The sequence below is a fragment of the Plectropomus leopardus genome, chromosome 13 (assembly GCF_026936395.1).
Source record: "Plectropomus leopardus strain MGB_pleo_1.0 chromosome 13, ASM2693639v1, whole genome shotgun sequence".
Lineage (NCBI taxonomy): Eukaryota > Metazoa > Chordata > Actinopteri > Perciformes > Serranidae > Plectropomus > Plectropomus leopardus.
In genome coordinates, this window is record NC_142188.1 from 6,146,792 (window position 1) to 6,164,401 (window position 17,610).

At 36.1% G+C, this 17,610-nt stretch overlaps 1 protein-coding gene across 1 annotated transcript; it reads right to left on the minus strand.

Annotated features, from left to right (window-relative positions):
* Nucleotides 1-11,624: 11,624 nt before the first annotated feature.
* Nucleotides 11,625-15,141, minus strand: rps27a (ribosomal protein S27a). The gene is made up of 6 exons (XM_042501940.2): nucleotides 15,017-15,141; nucleotides 14,842-14,906; nucleotides 14,385-14,439; nucleotides 13,061-13,146; nucleotides 12,134-12,265; nucleotides 11,625-11,827 (listed from the first exon to the last, which is right to left on the minus strand). Exons 2-6 carry the CDS (start codon nucleotides 14,887-14,889, stop codon nucleotides 11,678-11,680), a joined length of 471 nt encoding a protein of 156 aa, XP_042357874.1. The 5' UTR covers nucleotides 14,890-14,906; nucleotides 15,017-15,141; the 3' UTR covers nucleotides 11,625-11,677.
* Nucleotides 15,142-17,610: the final 2,469 nt, after the last annotated feature.

Here is a 17,610-nt window from a genome sequence, read left to right on the forward strand (position 1 = left end):
ATTTTGTCTTATGCTCTACAAATTATTTTATTTTATTTTATTTTTTTAGATCAATAAAGTTTCTTCAGAGAAAGTTGAAGGTGAAAATGTGAAGCTCTGAGCTGAAGAGGAGCCGGACTTCAGTCGGAGAGATAGAGTAACACAGCATACTGATGACAGGCCGGAGTCTATATATAACATGTAAATATATATGTCTGAGAGTATATATGGAGCCGGCCAACATGATCATGTGAGGGAGGGACAGCCAGGAGGTGGAGGGGAGACGAAGATGAGTCTGGTGATGTTTCTCGTCAATGAACCAACAGCATGTGTCTCTACTAACACGTATTGTGCCTGTAAAAGTCTGATGTATCTTCTTCCTCTGCGCCTCAGAGCATTGTTGTCCAAAAACGATTATAAACACATTAAAAATCCCCTAAATGTCCTAAAATTCCATCGACGCCCTAAAATCCTAAAAACGTGCTAAAATTCTAGAAATGTCTTTAAAAGAAAAATCCCGCTTTCACATGAATCCCTAAATCATAATATTCTAATTATTTTATTTTAAATAATTTAATAGTCACAGGGGACATTTTTCTGCATTTAGTACTTTAAATCATTTGAGTACATTTTTCTAACAATACTCAGGTGTTTTTACTTAGTATCATTACTGTATAACCTTTGTTTAGTGGAGTATTTTGGCAGAGTACTGAACTACAGACAGCAGCTGTTTTGGGAAGTTACTGGGCCTTCTTTTTAAAACACGAAGGTTTATATTTGGAGCCGAGAGTCACGTTTACTACTTTTATTTTTAATTTTTTTTTTGTTGTTGTTTTATTCAATTTTCCTATTTTATTATATCATTATATTATTATATTTTTATTTTTATTTATTATATTTTATTAATTTATTATTCAAACTGGTCAGCTGCAGCTTTTTCTTTGTGGCAATAACTGATTTTGGTAGCATCACTTAGTCAAACTGCAGCATTTATTGCAACAATGAAACACCAAAGTGAAACTGATATCTGAGAAATAAAAAAGGGGAAACTGCTTGGACAGACACATGTTTACACCCTAACTATATTTAGTGACTCAAAGAGAAAAAAACTGACAGAATCTGAAAGATTAGAAATACTGAAACCAGTTTACAGCCTCTGAAACTTTGGACAGTTTGAAGCTTCTTGGCTGTGAGGACACTCGTGTCTCCCAGTGTCTCACACTGAGTTTTTTTATTTAAAGACAGGAAATGAAATCTAAGATGTGGACAGATTTGGTTGGTGTCACATGTCTCCATCGTCTCTCTGCAGCGTTCAGGTTTCAGAGCGTGCTTGAGAAACTGGGAGCATGTTAACAAGGTTTTAACTTCCCATCCAGCCGAGACTGAGTCAGCTCATCAAGGGACGCTGAGGATCATGGGTACTGTAGTACAAGTCACAGTTTCAATCAGGGTACAACACGTGGGCGGTGAAACCTGGTCTGCAGACGCTTAAAGACTCAACAGCTGACGCACAAATGAACAAAAGACGTCCGTTAAAAAGGAACATAAACAAATACTTTCTGTATGCAACACTGCATTACTGCGATACTCAACTTAGAGACTGCAGGACAAATCTGTCCCCTGACAGGACAGGTGGAGGACAACAGGTGTGGAGATGCATGGTGGCCCTGAGGGTGAAAACAAGACAACATTTCAGAGAGCAAAACAGCATTTTCCAAAGTAAAACATTTCAGAAAACACTGTGAGGTTTTCCAAAACAACATTTACCAAAACGCTTCATCATTGTGTGTTTTCTGAAATGTTGTTTTGTTTTGGGAAAGGATGTTGTTTTACAAAATTTTGTTATGTTTTCTGAAATGTTGTGGTGTTGTAGGAAATGTTGCAGCTTTTTTGGGAAATGTTATTTTATTTTCTGAATATTTTGGGGTTTTTGTTTGGGGGGGGGGGGGTAATGTTTTGGTAAATGTTGCTTTGTTTTGGTTAAATGTTTCGTTTTCTGAAAAGTTGTAGTGTTTAGGAAAGGTTATAGCGTTTTGGGGATCTATTATTCCTGAAGTGCTGTTTGTTTTGGTAAATGTAGTATTTTCTGAAATTATGTTTTGTTTTCTGAAATGTTTTGTTTTGAGAAATTTTGTGGTGTTTTGGGAAATGTCGTATTTTGGGAAAGGATGTTCTGTTTTAGGGAATATTGTTATGTTTTCTTCTGAAATGTTGTGGTGTTGTAGGAAATGTTGCAGCTTTTTTGGGAGATGTTATTTTATTTTCAGATTTTTTTTGGGGGGGGGGGTATAATGTTTTGGTAAATATTGTTTTGTTTTGCTTAAATGTTTTGTTTTCTAAAATATTTAATTTTCTGAAAAGTTGTAGTGTCTTGGGAAAGGTTATAGTGTTTTGGGGAATTATTGCTCCTGAAATGTTGTTTGTTTTTGGAAATGTTTTGTTTTCTGAGATGTTTGTTTTGGGAATTGTGTTTTTTTTTCTGATGATGTTGATGTTTCATTTTCTGAAACGTTGTGTTTGGACCCTCGGGACTCAGAGTGGAGTACCGAGCAGCCGTCATACGGAGCAGATATCAAGTACAGTATAAAATCTAAAATATTATGAGCTGATTTGTGACCCTGAGAGGATGTAAACAGAGCGGACTGATGTTGCCTCTGTGTTGCAGCAGACGTTTTTTGTGTCGTTTTGGAAACTGTCACCTGACCGGAGGACGCTGCAGTGTCACCGTCACTGAGTCACTTTTAGCACATTGATGAGTCACTGCACATGTGAGCGTGTCCATCCTGCTGCTGCTGCTCGCTTTGTTTACCTTCTATCAAACACTCAGAAAACACTCTGATCAGCTGATACCAACTCTGCAGCGTCTCTCTCCTCAGAGGACGTCAACACTAGGACCTGTCCAGATTCAGTCCAGATTCTCCCCAAAACAGAGCTTTAAAAAAGTTTTAAAAAAACAAAAAAACAAAAAAACAACTTGGTGTTTAAATGAGTTTTTTTTTTAACCCTTTGAGACCCTTAGAGAAAAGGGCTATTTTCAGAAATGACCCCAGAATAGCAAGATATGAGTAAAAACATTTTTTTTAAAGTACAAGAAAACTACCTGAAAATTAGGGGAAGGAAAAATTACCTGGAAGTTATCTGAAAATCTGTGAAAAAAATCAAATTTAATTCATAAATATTGAAAAAAAGCAAATAACCAGGAAAAAGTGCTTAAAAATAAAGATAATTCTTTTACACAATTTCAGTTATATAATTCTGGTAATTTTGTAACTCTACTAATTTCTTGCTTTTTGTGGAACATTTTCACCAAGTTGCTCATTGCCTTTTTTCCCATGTTGCTGAGAGAAATCGCACAAATATGCTCAGAGTTAAACGCTTTAAAAACGTGTGAAAGACGTTTGAACACAGAACAAGAAAAGTGATGCAGTTCCAGGTTTCAAAGGGTTAACTGTGGCGGTAGAAGTGACCAGACTACTTTTACTCAAGTAAAAATACTAATACCACAGTGTAGAAATACTCAAATAAGATTTCTGCATTGAACATCTTACTCCAGTAAAAGTACAAAAGTATTAACATCGATCAGAATAAAGTACCAAAGGTTAAGGACTCATTATGCAGAATGGCCAATTTCAGAATAATGTACTGGATTATATTTATTTCTGCATTAGCCGGATGCATCCGTCTCTTTAACGTTGCAGCTGGTAAAGGATGAGCTCATTTATTCCTTTGTATGTTTTTGGGTTTTTATCAGTGACTCGAAAGAGGAAAGCTGACATGCAGTTCCACCTTAAAACAAAAAAGCAAAGCCTGAGAGCAGAAAGAAGAAGAAAAATAAATAGACGAGCACATAAATAAAGACAGAAACAAGTTGGGAAACAGACTTGTAAGAGTGGAAATTACATAATGATTCATTATTTTTCTAGCATATGACCTACAGAAGGCTCAGAGAGAAGCGAAGGCTGAAGCCTGTTTGAATATTTGCTGCAAGTTAATTTAATCATCATTCAGATGAAAATATTCAGAACAACATGTTTGTGATAAACAGGATGTGGGCGGACGAGCTGACTGACTGTCAGTGGACGGACGCTTTCTGTCTTTGTTGCTTCACTCGCTGCAGTGATGGAGGAAGTATTTAGATCCAAAGTATAAACACCAAACTGTGAAAATACTCTGTTACAAGTAAAAGTACTGCATTAAAGATGTTACTTTAATAGAAGTATGTATTCAGGAAAATGTTAAAAAATAATGTCCCTTGTGACTCATGAATTAACATAAAAGCAGCATTTTACTGTTTCAGTTGGTTGAGTTGGAGCTCATTTTCAAACTTAATAATTATCTTCGTTATGAATTAATCTGCTGATTATTTTCTCTGTTAATCAGTTAATTGTTAAGATTGTAAAAGTAGTAAAAAAAAAAGTTTTTTTCACTCAACAGTCTAAACTTTGAAATTATTACTAAAACATGACAATGATTAACATTATTTAAAGGAAAAGCAGCAAATCTTCACATTTGACTTCACTCATCAAAATAGTTGCTGATTTGTTTTCTGTTAACCGTTTGAAACGCAACTGGTTAGATTTTTTTTTTTTTTTTGTGAAGAAGGCTATGAGCAGCAATAGAAATGAGCCAAAAATGGCAAGAAATTAGCAGAAAGTACAAAAAAATGATCTGAAAATTTGTGGAAAAAAAACTGAATTAATTTTAAAAATAATTAAATAAAAAAGGAAATTACCTGCAAAAAGTGCTTAAAAATAATGATTCTTTTACATAATTTTAAATATGTAATTATGATAATTAGCTATAACTGTTTTTTCTCTTGCTGTTTTCTTTTTTCCCTTGACATTTCCCCTTTATTTTAAACTGTAATTTTACTATTTTTTTGCAGTTTGTATAACATTTCTATCCATGCTGCTTATTGCCTTTTTCCTTGTGTTTTTTAGAGACACAAATTGAACCAATTTGCTCATAGTTCAAAGCTTTAAATACTTGTGAAAGTCGTCTGAAAGCAGAACAAGAAGAGCGACGTCACTCCAGGTTTCAAAAGGTTAATTCCACTGAAACATACTGTAAACAAACCGTTGCTAGGCAACCGAGCAGCTGCAATCATCCTCAGCCTCCCTGCTGGATGACTAAAGATAACTCTGTATGTCATCAGCCTGTGACACACACACACACACACACACACAGACAGACAGACACACAGACACACACACACACACACACGCAGAGTCACCATTTCGCTGTTCTCATTTACATATACAAACATATACAATAGTGCATTTACTACAGTTACTTAAGTACAGTTTTAAGTTACTTTACTTTAGTATTTCCAGTTTATGCTACTTTATACTTCTACTCCACCACATATCAGAAAGAAATATTGTAGTTTTACTGCACTACATTTATTTGACAGCTTTAGTTATATTACAGGGTCAGGTATTAATACAAAGTATAAATTAACAGTATTACCAAACCCTGAAAAAACCAACGCTGACTCGGGGAGATGGGCCTCAGCTGAGCGGCGGGTTCGAACCCAGAACCTGACCAGACGACGACACACAGATTAAAAAACATCATAAATGGTTCAGAGTAAAACTACAAGAACAAGATGAACGTAAACAAACAATGTTCAATACAGTCAAAAAGGCATCAAGACAATCCAAAATTATGATGTAAAAATTGTTTTAGTAAATTATGTCCAAAAACAAAAAAAGGCACAAAAATTAGGAATAGTGAACTCTTTTCTAGTTTTTTGTCAACCTTAATATCAAATACTTAAAAATATTTCAATCAGGCTTCGAAATACCAAATATATTCAGGTTTTATCCCGAGGAATCAGCTCCTAAACATGCACCATAACTGTAACTGTAACCTGATTTTAAACCCTGAATGTCCTCACTCTCAAGGTCTGACAGTCAAAGTGGACCTCACACACACACACACACACACAGACACACACACACACACACCCACACCTCAGCTTCAGCCACTGGGAGACAGAGACAGAGGAGGGGAGGATTACGCAGCATTTTTACTTTCTCTACTGATGTCTGCTGTCTGAGTATTTATAACACACACACACACACACTGACTGCGCGTATTACATCAGGAATGGGCATCTGTTGTGTGTGTGTGTGTGTGTGTGTGTGTGTGTGTGTGTGTGTGTGTGTGTGTGTGTTGATGACTCTGGTTGATATCTCCATGGATTAAAGGTGTTGCTGCTGTTGGTTTGGTGGAAAATATTCTGCAGAGCTGCCCTGAGGCTCATGGGAAATATTTCTTTGGTGGGCGAGGCATGACTCTGTATGTGTGTGTGTGTGTGTGTGTGTGTGTGTGTGTGTGTGTGTGTGTGTGTTAATGCATTGTTTACGTGAGGAAAAGGTTCACACCACAGTGACACAGCAATAGTCACTCTGCAGGTTTCCATTAACCCTCAAAATGCACAAATAGTTCAAGTTCAATTGTATCAATTGTCCTTCCATCCTCGTATGCGAGAACACGTACGGTGGAGCGAAATAACACACCTCTGGACCAGCGTGCAAAAAAATATATAAAACAAATAAAAACAGATATTTAAAAGACAGCGACAGTTAAAAAGATACAAATGAAACAGACAATAAAGTGCAATACTTATAAAATGTAATCGAGTGCCTGATTTAAAACGTTAAAATGTTTGATAAAAACTACTAAAAAGAGTAAAATCATTTATGTTTTGTCAATTTCTTATGTTTATAATTTATGTTTTATGTCAAATTTCTAAAAAAAAATCTTTTTTTTCCCGCTTGCATGAGGTGGTAAATCAGGTGATCTGAATATTTCGCAAAATAGAAACACTTTTTTTGCTTTTATAGCTCATAAGATGTGCAACTCCGGGGGGCAGCGATGTGACTTTGTGGATGCAAAACATCATTAAGCAAAGAAAAAGAAAAAGTCCAACAAAGTCACACGACCTTCTACAATCATGACTCGGTAAAAGTGGACTGAGGAAGAGACCGAGATCTTCCTAAGTCTGAGAAAAAGAAATTACGGCGATATTTGATCGGCTGCAAAAGAAATAAACCTGCTTATGTTTTGAACATCCATCGCCATGGTTACTGGATGTTATCACGAGAGGAAAGTCGCAAAACATCGCTCAGTGGAAACGCAGTCAAATCGCAGTTGTGTTTTATGCAAATCTGTCATGGACACCCGTCTACAGTCCGTCTTTCTTTCTTTCGTTCATACTTTTTAAATCCTCCGACGGCTGTATTCAGGTTTTTCATAAACAGAAAACAGTGTTTAGATGCTCAAACACACAAAAAGGATAATCCAAAAAAACTGATCAGAAACGGATTATTAATGACCATGTAAACACACTCGATGACGCAAATTCCAGTGGCAGAAGAAGAATTCAGATCTTGTACTGTCATCAAAATACTCTATCTATCTATCTATCTCTCTATCTATCTATCTCTCTATCTATCTCTCTATCTATCTATCTATCTGTCTATCTCCTGTTTCACTCTGATATCATCACGTATCGTTTGAAGACAGACTTGAATAACAGTGATGGTATTTTTTTAATATCCTGGGAGAAAAGATGAGGTTTGAAAATCAAAGAAGCTGTGTCATGCTGGGCCAGCATCTCTCACACACACACACACACACACACACACACACACACACACACACACACACTGCAGGAGATCAATATGCCGTGACGGAGCCAGCGGTTGTGAGTCAGCACTGAATCTTTGCATCTTTCTCTCTTCGTTTCTGCTCCTTTAATCCAAAACTGTGACAGAATTATTTTCCTCATAAAACCAAAGCCGACAGTTTAAAAACACAAACATTAAAGCGTAAATATAACCGCTGAGTTACTTTAGTAATTATGTTTTTTTATATAGTGTGCATCCAAATTATCCAAGAACTTTGTTTGGTGACATTTTGAATAATAAGGCGCTAAAACACGAGAGGTGGCTATTTTTTTAAGTGGTGGGAGAGGTGCTCGGATCTTTTACTGAAGCAAAAGTAGCAGTACCGCAGTGTAAAAATACTCCTTTGCAACCCTAAGTGCTAAACACATAAAACTGAGTTTATGGTTTTTGTAAAGCAGTAAAAAAAACAATAAAAACATTCAATTTACTGTTATAATTCTTGTGATATGTTAGTATACCAAAATACTGTAAATCAGTGGTAACCATGGTATTAGTAGTAGAATTAGTAGTATTATTTCCACATATGTATTTTAGATATCTATAACTCTCTCTATAACATTAAATAAATGATATTAACAACAGTGAATTACAGCTGCAACATGAGATTTTCACATTAAAATAACCGTCTCAGAAAATATCACGTTTTCAGGGTATTACTGAATTATTGTTAGCAGTCCGAAAGACCCTTAAAGACATAAAAATAGGTTGGTTAAACAAATGTTTTTATCACTATAATTAAGACTTTAAAGCATTTTTTTATGCAGTTATGTGTAAAAAGTCTCCCTTTTGAAAATAACTAAAATATTTGTTAGATTCTCTTTGTTTTTTTAATATCTTAGATAAGCAAATGTACACAGTATGATAATCATCAGCTTTCTTATTGCAGTATAACAGTAACACCAGTATTTTTTCTGCAGTGTATAGTGTAAACATCCTTTTTTAAATTTCATAAAAATTAAAAATGAATCATCTTTGCATCGCTGCCTCTACAACAAAAGGGACAACTCAGCTGTTTTTTGAGCATAACTTTGGAAAGCTAGAAATCAAATTTACAAAAATATTCCACCATATATATAATGTATAACAATAAATGTATCATTAACAACAATGAATACTCAGATGTTTTTTTTTATTTCTTAGAAAAAAGTCAATATAAATGTCATCAGCTGAGCGTCACTAAAGGCCAAATTAACCGTTTTATAGAGCATGTTTAAAAATTGTTTTACCTCTGTTAGATCTTTATTTCTGCAGAAACTTTCATGAATCTGCGCATCAGGAGCTCTGAAAATGCAACATGCTGAAAACACCTGCCGACCTTTGAAAGTCCCTCCTCACAGAGCTGTGTCTGCAGTCTGACTTCCTGTGAGAGGACAACCGAAAAGACAAACTGCTGAAAGTCACAGAGACACCTGCTGGTTTATTTCCATCATCACACCTAAGCTGAGTGTCGAGGAGGCTCAGCAAAGGTCAACGCATTTTTCGTTAATGTACAGTGACTCGACGTTTTCTCTCCAATGATTGAGCAGAATCTGGAGCTCTGTATTACCGTTTTGTGTTTTTAACCCTTTAAAACCTGGACCAGTTGGTCTTAATATTTTCAAAAACATGGGGAGAAGACAATGAACAGTTTAACAAGACATGGCCCAAAAATGAGCAAGAAATTGGTAAAAATAATAATAACAAAATAAATAAAATAAAATAAAAACCCAGGAAAATTACCTTAAAATAAAAAAGAAAAAATAGTTTTAAAAAAAAAAACAAAAAATAAGGCAAGAATAAACAAAGAAATGACCCCCAAAAAATGCATTTTAAAAAAATGCATTAATTATTTTTTTCTGTAACATAATTTAAAATTTAAAATTATAGTAAAAATAGTGTCCCTTTTAAATAAACATTACATAAATAATAAAATTAAAAATCTGCTCAGGTTTATAACTGTTAAATAGTTTTTGAAAAGAGTCTCAACACAGAACGAGAAAACTGGCATCGATTCAGGTTTCAAAGGGTTAAATCTGACAGGACCACCAGCAGGACTGGAAAGGGTCAGAAACCAGTTTGAAAGAGGCGACTGGAGACCGAGAGTGTCGTCCGAGCAACGAGTCAACGTCAAAATAAAGGCGACTAAAGACAGAAATGATGAAGAGACGGACAGAGAGGATGCTGGGTAAACAGTCGGCCTCTGTTGATGGACTGGTGGGAGTGTGTTTGTTCAGTGTGTGTGTGTGTGTGTGTGTGTGTGTGTGTGTGTGTGGAGTCATTCACAGATTGAGGCCTCCAGCCGACACAAAGGCTCCTCTGTGCGACCTGCTGAGTGTGTGTATCTGAGTGTGTGTGTGTGTGTGTGTGTGTGTGTCCTCAGAGATAGTTGGACGTCTTGTCTTATGGGGACATTTCTGAGGTCCTCATGCTGTCTGTGGGGTCAGTGGTTCAGATTAAACTGGGTTGTGGTTAACGCAGTATTACTGACGCTGGGTCTTGTATTAGTACTTTAAGTGTGTATAAGTTGCCAGAAAACGTCAAAAACATCAAAATAAAGTTTGTTTATCAAAAACTATAACTATAAACTGTAACCAGAGGACGCTCCACACGGCCAACAGATGTCCCAGCTAAGCCTCTAATGTCCTAAAATCCTAGAAATGTCCCAACATCTGAATAATGTCCTTAAGTCCCAGAAATGCCCTAAAATCCCATAAACACCCTAAAGTTTTACAAATATGCTGAAACCTGAGAAATGTCCTCAAGTCCTACAAACATCCAAAAATGTCCTAAAATCTGAGCAACGTCCTAAAGTCCCAGAGATACTCTAAAGTCCCAGAAACATCCGAATATACGAACAACGTCCTAAAAACCTTAAGTTAAAAAAAATGCTGAAATCCTTGAAATGTCCTTAAATCCTACAAAACATCTCAAAATCCCAAAAATGTCCTAAAATCTGATCAATGTCCTAAAAACCTTAAGTTCTAGAAATACCTAAGAAATGTCCTTAAATTCTCAAATCATCCTTAAAGTCCCTGAAATGTCCATAAATTCCTGAAATGTCGTAAAACCTCAGATATGTCCTTGAGTCCCTGAAATGTCTTAAAACCTTAGAAATGTCCTTGAGTCCCTGAAATGTCCTAAAACCTCAGAAATGTCCTTAAATTCCTGAAATGTCCTAAAATCCCAGAGACACGGGGCTGCTGTAGCTGTCCCCTGAACAAAGTATATTGAGTTTATGTTTGAACTCTTTCAAAAAGACAGAAGTTGAGACATTTGTCCTCGTGCAGCAGAAAGTCGAGGCTCGTGTCTTCGGTGTCATTATTTTGGACATTTGTGATGACGTCATCTCGCTGGATCGCGCGGTGCTAAACCACGAGGCGGCGCCAGAGAAACGATGACTCAGCAGTCTGCTCATGAAGACGAGCGTTTATATGCAAAACGGAATAATGTTCATAACTAAAATGACTCATGCTCATTTAGTTCGTTTTTTTAATTTATTTTACATAATTTGATGAAAATTGCCAAATTTTCTTTTTTAAAAACACCATCATGTTGACTTGCATCATGTTTGGGCTGCAGACTTTGGGGATATGGAGCATTTGAAGATATTTTAAGATGTAAAAACATATAATAATGTAGAAACTAGCAGACTGTTTCTATTATAGAGCTCAAAGGCTTTCAGTTATATATCTTATTTTTATATTTTTATTTTGCTGGCGTCTGTCACAAACACGCTCCGTCTGGAAACACGGTTTGCAGGCCGGAGCGATTCTGCAGCTCCACACGCCTTCCTTCTTAAAATATTTTATTGACACATTTAACCTTTATTAAAAAAACTTGCAGCTGCTGCCATTCGCAGCCTGAACAGCAAACATATTATTAACATAAATTTAATATAAAGTTTAAACTCCACACTTTAACACACTATGAAAACATTTCTCCGTCAGAAAACACACGCAGTCTTGTGAATTTTGTCAAAACAGTTTCGTCTTTATTACATGCGCCGTTCAGTCTGTCCCTGTCTACTTGTCCTCGGGTTTGTTGAAGCAGTAGGTGAGGCAGCACTTCCCGCAGTAGTGACGGTCGAAGTGGCTCGCCATAAAGACGCCGGCGCCGCACTCGTCAGCGGGACACTCGCGCCTCAGCCGGTGAATTTTGCCGTTTTCGTCCACCTGAAGAGAAAAGAAACGTTTTCAAGCTGCTGCAGCAAAACGAGGTGACGATATTTTATACTTCTGTCTCTGAATCGCTTTTGATAAAAACCAAAATTATTTAAATTAAAGAAAAGCGTGGAAATGTAAACTGTCGTTTAGGACAGAAGCAAAAGTTAATTTGGGCTAAAATTTAATAAACTCTGATTTAACTCTGGATGTTTAGTCCACTTTAACTCTGGCGGCATTTTCGGCTCTTTAACATTGAAAACGTTTAACGTCGATACTGAACGCCGTCACACACGTGAGCCACTGAGGTATTTGTACCTTGTAGTATTTGAGCACAGCGAGCTTGACCTTCTTCCTCTTGTGCTTGTTCTTCTTCGGGGTGGTGTAAGACTTCTTCTTCCTCTTCTTAGCACCTCCACGCAGCCTCAGCACCAAGTGCAGGGTCGACTCCTGCAGAGGAGAGGAGACGCATTCAGCTCTTCAGCTGCCGACACGGTTCAGATATTTCACCGACACATTTCCACGACTCGGAGGAAAATTTTTAAGATCATACATTCTCTGATCGATACTCCTTAACAGCTCTTTATTATTATTATTATTCTTATATAATAGCTTTTTAAAAATATATATTATATAAAGAAAATAAATGAAACTCAGACGAGGATTAGAACTAAATATTTATAACTAAGGCACTGTTTGTTATTTATGAGGGGATGAAAAAAAAAATGTAAGCACTGTGGAGGAACACGCAACTTTAAATGGCCAAATTTTATATTTATCTTACAGCAGATTTTTTAAGAAAGCATGTCTTTCCACATGTTTCGGAGGGAATGTTTTCTTAAATTTTTTTGGCCATTAAAAAAATTAAATAAAAATAAAAAAAAGCATTTAGAAAAAGGCAATTTGTCAATTTTTAAGGAATATAACATACAATTATTTGCAATTTGTGAAGAAAACATGTTGGCAGTTCTTGACTAAGATTTGGTGATTTTTTTAAAGAAACACTTTGAATTTCTTTAATTTCTGGCAATCATTGTTAAATTTCGAATTCCTGACGCTCCTCAGACACATCATGTCTTATCAAACAAGTCTGTGAAACAGATTACCGTCATTTTTCCAAAACGTTTCCAGGCTTCATTTCATTACTATTCCAGGTTTTTAATGACCGTACGAACAATAGCTCGAACTCAAAACTGATTTAATTCAGCTGAGACAAAAACGTGTAATCTTCAGCCCTAAACTCACCTTCTGGATGTTGTAGTCGGACAGCGTGCGTCCGTCCTCCAGCTGCTTTCCAGCAAAGATCAACCTCTGCTGATCAGGAGGGATACCTGCAGAGAGGACGACACAGGCAGAAAAAAACTCTGACTATGTGCACGAACCAGCCCAGCTCTGACCGTTACTCAAAAAAAGACAATATTCCCACTAAGCTGTTTACACGGCTGATAAAACTTAAAATCCCACTGATATCCTGTTAACATGCAGCAGTCATACTCTGATTAACGCGCCACATCACGTCATTTATGATGTCAAAATTTAGAAAAGTGGAGCAGCTGGAGCCGCTTGTGCTGGATCTTAAAGCACTGCTGCAGCCGTGCTGGATCACATCAACTCCTTCTTTCCCTAAACCACCTTCTCGAAAAGGTCGGTGCTGCAGTGCACATCAAAAAGATCGATATTTAAACTCTCCATTATGTTGAACAGCAGGCGTGTTTCTCCAGCCGACTGAAAACGAGGGATTTTTTTGGCATTTATCTCTACTCAGTCTGCAATCTGTTGGTTTATGCACAACCTGTACACAGATGTGTCACAGACACACACATTTTTACAATTTAAAAAATCCAAATTATGACGCATATTCTGCATATCCTGTGTACATTAACATAGAAAGCTACTAAAACCAGACTAATACCAGCATATTCCACACAACTACATCGGAAAGTGTTATAATAATACGTTTGCACTTGTTCCCACTCCTTTTCAGATATGCAAATCCTTTTTTTCTTTCCTATTTTTCTTTGTATTTCCATTTTTTTTGCCTGCTTGTAAATGTAAAACTTTTTCTTTTCCCTGTTACGTTTTGTTTACATGACCGAAATAAAAAATTCATTCATTCAAAAATCTGACAAAAGCCTGATTTGGTAAATCCAAACAACAATCTGCATTTGATACAAGTCGCTGAACGTGCCATTTACAAGACCATTAAATCAAAAATACTGACATATTTAAAACGGTGCATGTAAACACAATAACAGAGTACCTGACTGACAGGTGTCAACTGTTGATTCACGCATTAAAAGCACTTTACTGTCACAGAAATGAGCTGAAATCAGAGTCATATCCTCTTGCTTTTACTAACCTGCTGTGTGCATGAATCTCAATTTGAAAAGTATCAGGAACTTTTTCATATAGTGAAGCAAAAGTACTTTAAATTTCTACTTTAGTACAATACTTGAGTAAATGTACTTAGTTACATCACACCGCTGGTGTCCTGTCTGCAGTAATACATCAGTGAGTTATCTGCAACTCTAGTTTTACACAAAAACAATAGTAATTTGAATGAACTCACCCTCTTTGTCCTGGATTTTGGCTTTGACATTTTCAATAGTATCTGAAGGCTCAACCTGAAAAACACAGAAAAGGAGACAAGTCAGCCATGACACCTTCTTCCGGCCACAGCTCCCATCACATGTCGAGTAACAAGACTCTTATCATTTAAAATCAATATTACTTTATTCCGTACGAGACGTTAATTGTCAGTTTATGGTGAAAATAACGTTAACGCTGTGGCCGTGTTTTCTGTGCACGTGTTTACGGTGTCCTGCTAGCACCTAGCGTTAGCTTAGCCACTTAGCTTCATATATAAAGTACGCCATCAGCTCAGCCGGGCTGTAAACGAATATAAGAGCCCCGTCAGCTGATTTAGGGGTTAACAGAGTTGATTAAATTATGAATAATCGACTTTATTTGACATTAAAAGTCGGAGTAGCTGAGCACCGTCCCGCAGCGCCGCCCGGCTCACTCACCTCGAGGGTTATAGTCTTCCCCGTGAGGGTTTTGACGAAAATCTGCATCCTGGCGTTCAACCCACCTACACGAGGAAACACACGACACCTTAAACCTGCTGTTGGTGCTTTAGTTTTGTCTTTAACGCCGTTATTTAGTGATAAATACGGTGTTTGAACACAGAGCAGATCTTACCACAGGCTCACTCCTAATGGCGGATCATGAGAAGAGGGCTTTCGGCAGGCGGACACGGGGTTTTCTGCCCGCGTCTGCACGGGCCGGGCAGCCCGTTAATCTGCCTGATCGGAAAAATCGGCAAAAATTTGACTTTAAGCGTCCTGCTATCAAACGCATCGATAACAACGCTATTCTCAAATTAATTAAGGTAGTTTATTCAAAGTAGAAAGCGACCTAATCGAAATTGAAAATTAAATAAATAAGTTGAGTGAATTTACTTAGTTAGGGGAGACCGGGGGCGATTGTAACATCTCAAATCCATAAAGGTATTAAGAGAGCTGGATACAGCGTTCATTCCTTTGAGAGCTGCACAGTAGCATATGAAGCAAAAAAAAGCAATACTTCTGCGGTATCAGTGTTGCCAGATGTACGATAATTATCAAATTTTTACGATAATTTTGCCCTCTGTATGATGAAATAATTCAAAGTTTGCTGTAATGTAGGATAATTGGCCATTGTGAGCACTTAGCTTAGTTTACGCCAAGGATGTATTATAGGGAAGTCATTTTACATGTCTCAGTTTAAATAATTTCTCGGCGCCTACATCTGTGTTTACGCATCACTACTCACATGATCTCATTGCAGCGTTTACATTTGGTGTAGGTCACATTCGTCAGTATGAATTAATAAAATAAAATATCAGTTCCATACATTTTAAGAGATTATTTCACACAATTTTTTTCAAGCGATTTTGTTTTAAGTATAGCCCAGAAAAACACAAAAAACCCCAAAATAAATGAATTATTAAATCAAATAAATAAAAATAACCCATTATACTCTAAACTGCAATCCTCTATTTTCCCCACTATAATCATTCCTAAATTATTTTACACTATTACTATTACACTATTTCACATGATAATTTCTAATAATTTAACATTTTAATGCTTTTAAAAAAAACAATAACACAATTTAAACTCCGCCATGAGTCCGTCCAAAACCTGAAATCCATCTGTATTTTACATTCGTTCACACTTGTTCCAAAAATGAACAATCCTCTTTAATTGTAATTTCCTTCTCTCAATTAAACCTATTTTTTGTTTTGTTTACAATTTGAAAAAGTACTTCCAGCATCTACAAATTTTAAGGTGTGGTGTACTCTAAAAAATATTTGTAGAATCATAGGAGTATTTGTATTTGTAGAATCAGAACAGCCGGCTTTATGTTTTATCCCCAGAGCTGTTTTCTGAAGTTTAATTACAGGGTGAACATTTGTTTTATATGCAATTAGCCAAATTTTAGCACAGTAAGACATAGATGTCGTTGTGAGAGTACAATATACAATATACATTTCTTGCTCAAAAACTAATTTCATAAAGAGCAGCAACAGATTTAGGTAGTTCTGGGGCTTCCAGCAGAGTTTCTGATCTATAATCCCCAAAATATGTTTTCAGTTTCAACACCATTCAGTTTTATTTCAGCGTTAACCCCAATACCACCAAAAACAGATTTTCTGCATCATTTGGCCCCCATTAGGGGGCCCAGTGACCCCACAGAGGTCCTAGCTAAGACCCCCATGTCCTAAAATCCTAAAAATGTCTTTAAATCCTAGAAACATGTATGTAGCTGCTGCAACTGGCCCCTGACCGCCTGTCTTTTTGCAAAAATAAGTTCAGTATCCCTGATTTAAACTGACCTCAGACTTTCCCGCCTGGTCCTCGTGTCTGTGAGACGACGTGTCTCCGTTTGTCCGGCAGGTGAAGCTGTGGGACGTTCAGACAGTTCGGAAAAAACCTGCAGAATCAAAGTGAAACATTTCATCACGAACATGTTGAACCGTCCTCTCAACTATCCGACAACTGAATTTATATATTAAAGGTTATTGTTTAAGATATATATATATATATATATATATATATATATATATATATATATATATATATATATATATATATATATAAATATATATAACTAATGTCAGATTGTTTGATTGACAGACAATTGATGAAAATTTAATCTTGCAAGTAAACATTAGTCAAAATTTTTCTCCTAGGTTTTACTTTGTCACATAATTGACCTTGAAAGTGTCAAGACTGTGATTTTTAAATTTAATTTGTGACATCAAAATCAACAAATTTATCCCTGAAGCATTATTGGGATCAAACCTTTGTGGTGTGACAGAACTAACCTTCACTTCTTTTTTTTCTTACAATTTTTTTGATGAATTAATTGAGATAAATTAAATTTATATTTTGCATTTGCAAGTAAAGATTTGACAATCTGATCATCGCAAATTAAAATAACCTGTCTTTTTATTTTATTCATGACATTGAAAATCTGCATTTTGACCCAATTTGAAATCTACTGCTGACAATTCTTACATTTACTTATTTTCTTAATTTGAATGTCTATAAAACTAATTCAAATTATATTTTTTGCAAGTAAAGATTAGTCAAAATTTGAGCATCTGACAATTTTTTTGTATCAAATTTTGACTTTTTTTTAATCACAAAGATTCTTTAACTGTTTTTTTAATAAAATTTATGACATTAAATCTTATTATTTTGTCCACATTTTTAATCTGCTGCTGATTTTACATACTTTTTTCTTTT

Bases quoted from the DNA above. Each gene is read 5' to 3' on its own strand.
- rps27a (XM_042501940.2), bottom strand. From the start codon at position 14,889: ATGCAGATTTTCGTCAAAACCCTCACGGGGAAGACTATAACCCTCGAG. The intron at 13,147-14,384 runs GTGAGTTCATTC...TCCTCTCTGCAG, and splicing joins CAAAATCCAGGACAAAGAGG to GTATCCCTCCTGATCAGCAG. The intron at 11,828-12,133 runs GTACAAATACCT...TTTTCTCTTCAG, and splicing joins CTGTGCTCAAATACTACAAG to GTGGACGAAAACGGCAAAAT.